General features: G+C 42.1%; 1 protein-coding gene across 11 annotated transcripts in view; it reads right to left on the bottom strand.

Annotated features, from left to right (window-relative positions):
* Positions 1-12,958, bottom strand: part of elna (elastin a) — a 48,266-nt gene that overhangs the window by 21,208 nt on the left and 14,100 nt on the right. For all 11 annotated transcript variants that reach the window (XR_012599144.1, XR_012599145.1, XR_012599146.1 and 8 more), the window contains exons 6-7: positions 1,013-1,093; positions 718-786 (exon numbers count right to left, since the gene is read on the bottom strand). Coding sequence is in view for 7 of the 11 variants with exons in the window: in XM_074680245.1 (XP_074536346.1) it covers positions 718-786; positions 1,013-1,093 (150 nt within the window). In the remaining 4 variants the exon portion in view is untranslated. The remainder of the gene's footprint in view (positions 1-717; positions 787-1,012; positions 1,094-12,958) is intronic.

The raw sequence follows: 12,958 nt of genomic DNA, 5'->3' as shown, positions 1-12,958 counted from the left end.
TAATTTGCAGGTGCTAGATTCTTTTAGAACCGACTCAGCAGGATCATTTGACAAAAACAAGTGCCATGTTCCTCTAAATGGAAAATTATTGCCATTTCATTTCCAGGGACCTTTAACCACAGGGTTCTAGAGAGACAGACCTTACTTCCTGTAGTTTCAATACAAAACACATGAGAAAACCAAATCATTCCCCAAAAAAAAAGAAACTCAAAAAAAGCGAGTGGAACATGTTGATACTCTACCATTAAGTTTTATAAGTCCGCTTTCAATTACTATCATTGAGCCAGGTTTGACTTTATTATAGAGGAATGCTGGGTTTATTTTTGTTTTATGCAAGTACAAAGTGCTCAGCTGCACGTGATGGATTAATTAATCGTACATTTTCTTCAACAAAAAACGAAGAAATAATTCTGACATTTTTTACCATATTCTAATGTTATTCATGCCCACTAATTTTGTCCTCTTTTTGATACTCTATTCTTATTCCTCTTTACTACAATATCAGAGATCATCTGCAAACAAAAAAACTGCTACAAAGAGAGGGTTTTAACTTTGAGTGCAGTACTGCAAGAAAGATACATCACATTCAAAACAAAAATCTGCATATCAGATAAAACCAATCATTTAGTTTATGATCATTTCCTTTCAATAATAATGGCAATAAAAAAAAATCATATTATATTGCGATTGTGAGGCATTTTCTGAAATCTGCTGTACCTCTTTTTGCAGCTTTTTGTCCAACACCACCTGGGAAGAAGCCCCCTGCACCTCCTCCTCCATAACCACCTGAGGGAAATGAAGGTACACAGATGAGTGTGTGTGTTGGATTGTGTTATGCTAACATACTTAAACTGTTTTTGCTAGATATAAGACTATAAGAACAGTTTAAAAAATATGTTTTGGCCAGGTTTGAATGAAGGAATGAATAATTTTAGCGCATTTTCAGGTAAAATTTACTTTATCTGTATGTTTACAGAAACCACCAACTCCAGATCCATTTCAAGGTACTCACCTCCTCCGTAGCCACCTCCTCCGTAGCCACCTCCCCCATAACCACCTCTTCCAAGACCTCCAGCTCCTAGACTGCCATAGCCTTAATGTGGAAAAACAAACAGTCAGCCGTGTTGGGAGAGAGGTAAAAGTTGACCCTACAGTGAGTAAGAAACATGATCGATGACTTTCCTGTTATGTTGTATTCTTAACACTTGGGGGAGCCATCTATTCTTTGTGAAACCAAACCAATTCTTTGAGCTATAAAAGCTTTTGGCTTGAAATGATGCATGAATAAAGTCATAACCCAGCTTGGGTTCCTACTTGCTGACAGGAACAAAAACTTGTTGGGAGATGATAGGGAAAAGGAAAAACTATAGAAGGAGGGAAAGACATGGGAAAAAATGATCAGCAGCTGCTCATGAAACGAAAGGAACTAAAAGATTATTAAAATTTGAAGCGCTTAAAGGAAAGCAAAGCCCTAGTAACAGTAGGTGAAATAAAGTAACAAGTGCCAGAAGCACCCCAAAACTTGAAGATGAGACATTAAATCTAGGAACCACAAGTTGAACACAAGTATCTCTAGATAACTGCCAAAATGATTCATTCCAGTTTTTTGGGCGAACCTTTTGTTATACTAAAAGCAGAGTGCATGACTCTCAGGGTTTTATTTCTCAAAGTTGCATTAAAAGAAGCTATGAGCTCAGCATGCTCCCCATCAGACACAAACATGCAGGAGTAATGACTGTTTTTGGTACAAGGAGAAATCGGGTTCATTCCAGCGAGCCAGTCAGCTGAGGAGCTTGTTTTCATCAATACTTAGAAGCCAAAAAGTCTGGGGTGAGAGCAACTAAGCATGGGAAACAGGCTGAACATGGGGTGAGAGGGAGGCAGACAGATCATAGCAGGGGTGAAAGCTTGGGGGGCAGCAATCTGCGGGGTGCAGGTAATGATACTGACAAAGAGGAGGAGGAGGCGGAGGAATGTGCTGGGAGATACAGAGAGAAATATGGAAGTGTGGAGTTTCATGATCTAGTCAAAACAAATGTGGGCACTGGCCTTGCCAAGAGCTTGGCAAACAGAGCATGCAGTGCAAGCTTAGACGCTAGGCTAAGCACCCTTGTGATAATCCATCTTCTTCAAAGCTTTCAGCCCGATTGCTCAACCTTCCCAAGGCACACCTCGAAGTAATAACAACCGTAATCAATTCTTATATAAATCAGAGTGAACTGAGGTTTTCCCCTTCCCCAGCGTCACTTGCGCTGACACCCCTCATTTATCTCGTTTTTATAAGTGAGCTCCACATACCATAACAGTGTTAAGGAATTGACAGTAATGCAAGATAGCTAATGGACATTTGGAACCCTGTTGATTCGTAAAGCCCTGAAGATTTCTGGGTCTGGCGTGACATGTTTCTTAAAAACAGAACAGTCTGGTCCAGCCTCCTGATTACAGAATGCCTTTCTGACAGTGTTGGGTGTTTTGGTCTGTCAGAGTGAGTGTTGAAAGTACACAGCACAGATTAGGTCACTTGAAGGAATACATGAAGAGAACTAAGAAGAGTAACTGGGCTGTGGAGACGTTTATCTTGCTCATCCATCATCTGGCCCACCTGTGCTCACACATGCATGACTGAGTCTCACTTTTGGCAGTAGAGCTCAGGGCCGACCTGCACCTGCCACGTTGAGTTTAACAAGTGAGAAGATCCGAAGACAGGATGCAGACATACAGCTGTCAGTCTGAGAAGCTGCAGGGCCGTGTTTGACAAGAACTGCAGCAAGCAGCAGACACTAAGTTTGGACAAAGTGTGAAGGAAACGCATCCTTGCTCATTGAAATTCTGACATCACTGGACAGAGGAGAAGTAATAAGCCCTAAAGTAAAAGATACTACCCTTGAGGTTGTGTAAGTTCAGGGTCAAAGTTAGTCGGCATGTTAACAAAATCTGGATCTCTTTTCCGTTTTGGCATCCCACCACTGATTGTAGATTTTTGTGAGCAAAGATTTCAGTTCAACAGTTCTCTGTTTGTCCATATTTACTTAGTGTTGTCAGCTCACACAAGCAAGCTTTTGTTGGACTACCATTTTTACAAGACGTCAGCTATCACAAGTGGACCTGCCTAAGCTCACACATTATTGGAAGTCCACACCAATGTTGTTTGCTGTCACAAACCGCACACATGGAGAGCCTGAACCGTGACCCTGACATCAAATCACAGCTAGTCTTGGGTGCTGCTCCCAGTATTTAGCTGATTGTTGACAAGCCGGGGGATTTCTGTGCACTAATGTAGCAGCTCATTTCTTGCTGACCCTCAAGGCATAATGGGGAGCCCATGAGACCACTTGAGACCAACTGCCTCTGGAGCTTGGACAAATCAACTCCACAAAAGGTCAACGCTCTGAATTGCAGATGGAAGGGACAGAAACCCAATACTACACAGGAGGGAGGGCTGGAGGCCAGAGAAATTGGAAGGTAAGTGATACAGGCATGCAATGCATCAGAATTTCCTCCGTTTAAATTAACAAAAAAAAGTGTGAGGGGAACATGGTTTACTCGCCAGTTTCCATTAGGACTGACCTCCAGCTTTCACAGCTGTGCAGCGCAAGTGCAGCAGCAGGTAGTCTGGGTAAAATTTGTGATGGTGTGACACTGCATGATAGAGCATTACGACTGCAAGAGGAAACATAACTCAGATCTAGCCCTTCTGTGTCAAAGCAGTCTTGTTTTTACTGGGATGGAAATGCAATGCCTAACAGGTATGTTTCGGCCTCCTGCTGTACCCTGTCACGGCACATCATCCTGTTCCTTCTGGAGGCTGATGCTGGAGTGAAACTGGCCAGACAGCATGGCTAGTTTTTTCAGTCACCAGTCATGTTCTCAAACTTGGGTCAAGTTCAAGTGATGAATTGAAGCCAGTGGGAAAGAAATATCTGTTTTCAATCTCAAAGCTGAATCGTCTTGCTCATGCTCCATTGGGGTTAGGTAAGGTAATCCTCTATTTCGAGACCAGGGACATTAATCAAAACATTGTCTTCTGATCACAGTCTCTTTCTCTTACTGTTTCTCCCTGGTCCCGTGTCTTTTTCCCTTTCCTCTCCAAAAGGTGTCTAAGAGGTTGAGCTGACCAGACATGAGGTGTTAATAGCAGCAACCGGAGGAAGCCAAACGTGAGCAATGAAAGATGGATTTTCTCGCTCCTTTCCATCTCCCTTTTCCTCCTCCTTCACTCCTCTCCCTACTTTGTGATCCAGCTGGGCCCGCTGAAGGGTTTAATTTAAGAGAGCAAAGAATTCCATGGCAGAGATCCACAGCAACTGTCGGCAGACGCGCAGAGAGTAGACTTTGGAGCTGGAGCTTTGGAATGTCCAGGAATGTCTTGGGACTTGTTCCTCGCTGTTTTCTTTGTTTTTTAGGTAATTTTTAATCAAGCCTGTAATCTAAGAACAAATGTTTGTTTATTGAAAAGTGAGGAGGGTTGTTGACAAGTAATATTTCTTTCTAATGCAGCTGGAAACCGAGCCAGTGAGGAAAAATGTCAAGAGATCCGATTACACAAAATCAAAGAAAAAATACACACAGAGTAAAGATTAGTTTTAAGAATCAAAGAGGTGTGCCATGGCAACAAAAATATTGTAATTTTCTCAAATGTCATGGAAAATTTTCATAATAACTTCATCTTCAAAGCTCTTCAGAGGTCCTCAGAGAGTTAGCATTTTGTCTGATTGACAGGCAGAGTCTTTTCTTCGGCTGTGGTCCCATAAAAAATGTTCACCCTGAAAGCTAAGCTCATCATTATGTCCTTCATTGTCATGACACCAGATTTTATCAGTATCAAATTATCACACCGTTCCACTTCCAAGTTAGTGGATTGATTGCATTTTTACGAGGTGACGCAGGACATGGATGAAAGCACGAGGATGCACGGTGCTGTCATGATTCCAGATCGTGTGAGATAAGTGGACGCACTGAAGCCCCCCTCGCTGCTTCTCCTGTGACCTCCCCTGCTCCTTGTCACTTCCAGGTTGTCTTTGCTGTCAGTCAGGGGCACCGAACTGTGAAAGGCAGAACTGGTCCCATGTTGGACTAATTAAGCATTTACACAGTCACAGCACAAAACACAAACGTTTGTGTCTCTGGCTGGTGTGAACGAGCCAACTTTGGCGTCAAGCCTTTTATTGTTTTCGGTTTCCTTTTCCATGGAGTCATTGACACTATCAACGAGAGGTCCCAAAAGCCTCAGTCTAGATCTCTGCCAGATGACCCCAAGTGCACTTCTGCCAAGGCTCCTTCAGACAAACAGGGACAGGGACAGGGTCTACGGTTGCTTAACTCTCGAAAATCCTTTCTTTTTGGGCTGTACCCTGTTCAGAATCTGTGTAATACAACTGGACTTCTAAACTGTTGCGTGAGTGTAGTGAGACAATGTTGGTAGGGGTGGTCACTTCTGAATTTTATGGGGGACATTCGCATCATGCTGAAGAAGAGAACGTGTGCTGTTTTATTGTGCGGTCAGCCCTTGCACTGATGAAGCAACTTTGGCAAACTCCTGCTAACCCACGCACTTGGGCAGTGGAACACACATCATGAGACTTTAAGCAATTCTTACAAACCGTTCCAAATTAACTGTAACTGTAAAAGTCACCATTACATGTCATGTGGATTACAGGTAATGCCACTGTGCCAAACCGGGCTGCTCTGCCAAGTGACGTCTGTGACTGCCTGACCACACCAGCCAGAGTATTCTTTGGCCTCTCACCTACACACACACACACACACACTCACGCCTTACATCAAACACATCTGTGCCAAGACCAGTACTGTTGTCCCTTATTTCAAACTGTGCTAATTGGTACATCATGCCTTAAACCATGACCACTGAGTTTTTTGATGTCATTGTTTATGCTTCAGGCCTTACAGAGCAGAACATGCTATGCTATAAACTTACAAGTCAGGCAAACAGTTCTGTCTTTTCTCCAGTGCCTATGAGAGCTGAGAGCCTGTGCTATTCTACACTTTATCCACCTCTAGAGAAATATCACTGTTTCTCTGCCAGCACTGAGCCCCTGAATTTGTTCAAAGAGAGTCTCTAACCCAGGGCTCATACCGTAGCCTGTTTTAGCTTGGCACACAAAATCAAAGCATGCATTCTGGAGGTATGCAGACAACATAGAAACAAGCTGCTTGTACTAAAGTATGCTGTGATACACTGCGCACAAGTGCACTCACAGAGTCCCACTTTTAAAAGCTGATGGTAAGTAATAAGTACATTATGTGTCTAGATAAGCTAAGTAATGGAAATGATGCATAGGGCAAGAAAATTAGTCCACAAACACAGCTGGTGGCCATGGTATGTAAAGTTGGCCAAGTGTGTTTCCTTTCCCAGATGGTCCACATATGCATCTGCCATTCCACTGAATACTTTTCTGACAAGTCAGGGTTGAGAAAAAAGAGACTCATGTTCCTAAGGCCTGCTCGACCCAAAACATGCACGTTGGAACACTGACGTTAGACTCGCTGAGGTTCCAAGTTCCTCTGTCATTACAAAGGCTACGATCACTGAGCAGCCATGTGAAGCATTTCACCATGACATACATATGGGATGCTCTACAAAGGAAACAAGGGAGACAGATTAACTGCATCACTGACACAGGACAGCTGTTTACTAAATTGTACATTACATGTATGTGGAAGTATTGCTACACATCGGGATACCTATAAGTCCTTAAGCGCCAAAGCTGAAGTCATTTCAAAGCCATTCATCTTCGCAAGTCATTTAGTCCAGCACTGAGTCTGAATAAGTGTTGAGAAATCCAAAATCAAAAACATTTCACAGAGGTGAGATAATGCCAGTGACTAAAACCTTCGTGGGAATACAAGATTTACTGGAAAAAGAACATAAGAAGAATTTATTTGCTGAAACACATACACTTCTTCATGGACAATTGAAAATCAGTGTATTTTTCAAATTATTGATTAAACTTTGAGGCTCAAAGCAACAAAAAATTAAACTTTACTTGTCCTGCTTGAACTTAAGTCATAATTTCTGTGTAATAATATGAACCCTGTTTTAACTTCACAATACATGCACATGTTAGGACTGAACCTAAGCTGTAGGGACCAGCAGTGGGCACATACAACAGTTGCAGGTACTGAAATGTGACTGTCGTAAGCTAAACCTTTTCCCCTCTGCTCAAGTACAAAAATGGCATTGTCTTTGCTTACTGAGCCACACAGCCACAGAGTAGGCCCTCTAATCTAACGCTCCACTCCTACCAGTGATTGCAACAAGGTGGTTTAACTGGTGATCTATCTTTGTGGACTCTTGGAGAAATAAGAGCAAGAAAATTCTCCATTTCTACATAAACAGACTAGCCTGCCAGATGGACAAGTATGGTGGTCCATGCTCCAGAGCTTCTGGCAAACTAAACTTGGGAGAGGTTGGGAGAACATGGAATGGCTCATCAACGAACACTGCGAACAGGGGAAACAATTACACTAGTGGTAACTAGAGAAAACCCATGAAAACACAACACAAAACAAGCTGGTTTAAGGCCAGGAGGCTGGAAACTTCTCACCAGTCCTAAGTTTGACTGATTAGAAACAAATAGAGAGTAACTAACTGGCTGATCTTATCATTGTCCTGTAAAAATCAGTCTCATTTACGAGATGACTGTCACATTACAGTGAGTTGGGGTGAATTCCAATTCCTCCCTTAACCCTCATTCTCAACCCTCAATCTCAGTGACGCTGAAAACCAAGTGTTGAAGGCTATTTTGTGACTTACAAATGGGACACCCCTTAAATGCAGCTATGTCTTCAGACTGGGGGGGGGGCAGCACTCTGCCCAAGCTGCATTCAGTCTGCCAATTTAAAAAAATAGAGAAGAAGAAGAAGCTTCTTGTAGTCCCTGAAATGACATAGGGACAACATTGTTTATTATTTTTCATATTAGCAACGTTAACCCTGCTAGTTTCATCATGAGCCAGAAACAGCAATCACCGACGGGTCTGCGGGTTTTTTGTAGCTGACAGAGAGAAAAGACTGCTCGGTTTATCTCAGTAACATTAGCTAAATACAGTAGAATATACGTCAGTCCTCCATTGCTATACAGTGTGCAGGGCCCATTCATATTCTACGTGTATTCGTCCGTCGGCCCGTAATCCTTAGATGTGCTGTATTTTCATGCAAAATACAGACGAAATGTTTCATCCATCTCCACTACTGTAACTTGAGGTTATAAATGAAGCTGTGCACTGAAACCAGGACCACCAGTCCGGCTGGCAAACATTGTCAAATAAAATGAATGTCATGCAACAATGAGGTCAATAATCCGTGAAGAGGGCTTAAATAAGATGATTAAATGGTTTTCGTAATATATTTCTATTTCATATAGATGAAAATACTTAATTTGTAGCTCGTTCTTTTCGCTGCTTTGGACACCATGTTGGTTGTGGTGAAGCTGGTGAAAATACACAATGCATTCTGGGTAGCCCTTACTCCCAAGGGTGGTGCTAGAAAATCTCAATTTGAGGAGCCGTACAGCCCTCAAACTTGTCCCTTAACTTAACATTCTGAGAATCGGGACAGCACTGGCACTTTGCGGGATCACGCATTTTTGAGACTGAGGGTCAAGATTGAGGGTTCAGGGAGGAATTGGAATTCACCCTTGGTGACACCCTTCAAGAGAAATCGTGTGAAGCAGCAGGCCTCTCCGACGTAAAGGTATCATCAGTGTTGGTTGTGAGTACATCAGGTGGGCTGAGTTAACCAAGAGCAACGCTATGGCTCTGATATTAAAAGTCTCCTTGGCAAACATTTAAGGTTACAAAATATTGAAAGCTTGACACTGAGAGACCTGGTGTAAAAAAGGCAGAGGAGAGGATGAGAAAACATCAGTGAGCAATAAAAGAGGAAATTGCCACAGTTCGCATAGTCTAAACAAGTGTATTGTTCGTGAAGGACACAAGTTCAGTATTTTTGTGTCTGAGTGCTTTTCTCCAACTCATAATCACACACATATGAAGACTATGAACGTATTTACATACACTCTTTGGTCATGCACATTCACATGCAGATGCGTTTGCTCTCTGACAGCTCCGTGGACAGGTCTGAGCTCTTAATGAAAAGCATATGTTGTCCAGGAGACGAAATCTCCTCCAAACTCATCTTCTCTTGGCCAAACACTTTCATCCTCACCTCAATCTATCAGTCTCCTTTCTTTCAGCGAACTCTCCAAGCATGTGTTTTGCACGAAATGAATGTGCACAGAAAGGGATGTGTGTCTTAGGTGAATGCCTGTGATATGAACAGCATACAGAATGTTCAAGATGTATCTGTGCTTTCTGTTTGTGCTTTACTGTCTCTTCTGTCCACTTTATCCACTCATGCTTTTCATTTCATGTCCCTGAGTTATGAAGCAGACAAATACACCAGCTACTTCTCCAAATGATGACCCTGACGTGAACCGTCCTGATTTTAATATGAACCAGACAGGCTTGACGATGGACCAGGAGATAAGCTGTATGGATGGGCAGTGCGGTATTAGTTGCAGACAGATCCATGTGATATTAAGCTGGACTTTCAAATAACTCGGTGGGTGGTGAATTAATAATCTTCTTGGTAACTAGATATGAGCAATATTTCTAGAAACAGCCCCAAAGTGAGTCCAGCTCCAAATTAGAATTAAGTGTTAGCCACACCTCTGCTCTACTACATGTTGGCCTGCTGTCACAGAAGTCATTTGATCTGAGATGTCAGAACTGTGTCGTAACAAATCCCAGAGACATGTTGCTGCATTGACTGGTGTAATGGATCATTTTAAAATATATTTGTACTGAAGCTCCTCCAAGCACAGTTTTATCTTTAACATAATTGTTTGAACTACACACCCTATTTTTCATAACTTTTTGTAATCATTGTATTTATTAGGTGGCAGTGAAAACACCAAATTAAGATTCAATAAGAAGTGATGACATTATACAGACTGTTGCCAGTATATTAAATATTCTTAATGTGTGCAGTCTAACACAACAGCTCTGCAATCAATCAAACCTTAACAAGGGAGTGTTGTTGAGTTGTATTGCATCAGAGTGTAGGGCTGAGTGGGATATTATCACGCGTTTCACTCTTTACTTTGGCTGGATGGCGGTGGGTGGAATTCCATCACCAGCCAGTGATAGCAAGTGTATGAGTGGTCATGCACAGCAACATTATTGGTCAACTTGTTGAGTTGATCTTGGACTGAGAGCCTACCCAGTCGGCCTCTTTTTGAGAACTGACCTTTCTCAAATTCGGCTTGGTTTTAACACCAAACAAAGAAACCACTTGAAGATAGTAAGAAGTCTGACTATTTGTGAACAGCAGCTGTCGCTTAAATGAGCTGCTAATGCTAATTTCATGGAAGCCCCAGACAAGCAACTTAGTTACTTACTTTCACACACATCTCCAACACACTCAGTCACTACATTTACATACACACCACCACATTCTGGTTGAGGCAATATTCCAAAAAGTGCTTCTCAGAGTGCTAAGCTAGTGGAATATTCCTATTTACATGTTAATAAGGGTACTCTAAATAAACCGTAGTAGTAGTAGTAGTAGTAGTAGTAGTATGGCCATGACAAAACATTCATCCCCGCAGCGTCTCGGCACTTTAACACAGTCGGACGCTGAGCGTCTTCTGGCTTCAGCGGGGAAGCGTTGAGTGGGTTGTTCCACCGTGGAAACTGGACGGTCATTGGGGTCTATGAGGCAATGGGTTGGCCTGGACGCTCGGTTTCTGCATGATGATTGGATGATCTGTCTGAGGCCGAATCCCTTTTTGATTGACAGTGAAATGAGCCAGTCAGCGATCTTGAAGTATAACATCTTCTCAGTTGTTCTGGACTGATCCAGAGGCTTTATCGATCCCCAGCGAGTTTACCTTTTTTAAAAACGATGAGCGTTGAGAGAACACTGGTAAAATCCCTGGAAAAAACACCTGGTTGGTGCGACAGGGTCACAGATCATTTTCTTGAAAGGGAATGGAGGGTTGAATTTATGTTTAAATAAATAAACAAATTAATGATGTAGGCCGGAAAAAATAAGCTTCCTCTCCCAGACTGACCGGCAGCTGCCACTGCATCTAACGCATACTTTTTCAAGCACTATATTGAGATTTCCACCAAATAGTCCAAGATGCCTGCTTTTGCACTATACTGTGTATATATTCCTATCCCTTCTTCATCAAAGTAAGACTAGAACTCTCTTGTTCTCATTCATCTCCCCAACTGCAGCTTGTTGAACACTCTTGTAAAAAATACCACTGTTGCGGTGCTTTCACCCATCCATGTAATCTATAATATCTAACTCTTTAATTCTTTTTGAATGATTTTGTCTCCTTCTTGCCCCAAAACTGTAGGATCTTTTGCTTTCTCGCCAGGTTGAACATGAACAAAAGTAAAAAAAAAATCCTTGAAGTCCCTCACTTGGGAACATTTTCCAGCCAACACGTTCACATGATCCAATATTCGAGTTGATATAGGCAAATGCTAAGAGTCTTATTCTAGCAAAACTTGTTTTTCTTACAAATCGGGAAATGAGCTTAATTGGGTTACGTCAATTAGAATACGGAGTTTACATGCCTCCTACACTATCAGATTATTGTCATTACTCTGATCAATACAGGAATATGACGCACATGTAAATGTAATCAATGGCTAGTAACTGTCATTAACATACTCTGAACTGGTTCTTACATCATTTCTTATCATCAGCACAGGAAGATGACCTGCACACAACACATACTCCACATACCACCAGGACACATCTTTTCTCAACCCAAAAAAGCCCTTCAGTAATATTTCCAAACCACACCTAGCGTAAAAGCAGTTCTTGTTTACAGCCTTCACACTCTGTAAGAGTGGCGAGGCTGGCCTGCAAAAGCCAACTCTGGAATCACTCCACAAGGATTAAATCTGTCTTTGCTTGGGGCAACACGAGAAAGAAACCTTTTCCTACAGATGTTCATGAAGAGAAAGTTCCACCTTCGAGCTTTCAGTGTTTTGTCAAAGCTGGATGCTGACAGACTTCACAATTAGTGTAACATTTACAAGGTCTTGCATGAGCTACGCTGCAATTCACTGCAGTCACGCTACTCACAGAGCCAGCTGCTGTTCTCCATTACTGGCCAGACAAGGTGCATATCTGAGGAATGCAATGTCACTGCTTGGTTTCCATAAAGAATGAATGCTAGCTCTCCGAGTCAGTAAGCAAGAATCAACTTCATGTTCAACTTTAATGATGAGGGTTGTTTTTGTGCTTATGCTGGCGTTATAAATGGGTTCTGGTATATCTTGTGATAGCCTTGCGTGCTTTTGTACTTCAGATGTCAATTTCTATTATATTGAAAACTTAAGGTACGTTAAGGTTTCTTATCCAAATATTGATAGTTTCAGGCAATAATTTCTGATGGAATGTAAATTGCTAAAAGACGCCACTGTTGGACAGCAGCATTCAGAGATTACTCAATATAATTACAACCATGAAGCGGAACAAATTACAACCCCTCTGTGAATTAAAGTCGCTTCTTTCATTTCAAAAATTTGTAGAACCTCAGCTGACCCCTGGCTGTTTTCTCTCTTCAGAGTTGTACTTTTCCATCCTACAGAGACTAGCATGGCCTGGGATGGGGACATCCTTGACCCAAATTACTCTCATTTCAAAAACACAGGGAGCTGTTTTTAACATCATTTTCTTTCCTTTTTGTCAGTAATGGTTTATTTGTCATGTCCAACCAGTGAGGTACAAGGACAACCCGATTGCATGCAAAAGCTGGGGCCACAGTTCCCTGCTGATCCCAGCCAAAGTCAACTTCCATCAAATACTTGATATTAGGTCATTTTCACATAATGGCTCTCCTGCAACTCTTGTTTTGGAGGGTGGGGCTGTGGCGCTCCACAGGGACCCCTCTGTAACCTGCTCCATGTGT

This window comes from Halichoeres trimaculatus, unplaced genomic scaffold (assembly GCF_033239565.1).
Source record: "Halichoeres trimaculatus isolate MK-OKI-2021-1 unplaced genomic scaffold, fHalTri1.1 fHalTri1_scaffold_9, whole genome shotgun sequence".
In the NCBI taxonomy this organism is placed as follows: Eukaryota; Metazoa; Chordata; class Actinopteri; order Labriformes; family Labridae; genus Halichoeres; species Halichoeres trimaculatus.
The sequence above is the reverse complement of the archived record's forward strand: the minus strand, read 5'-3'. Positions and strand labels throughout refer to the sequence as shown.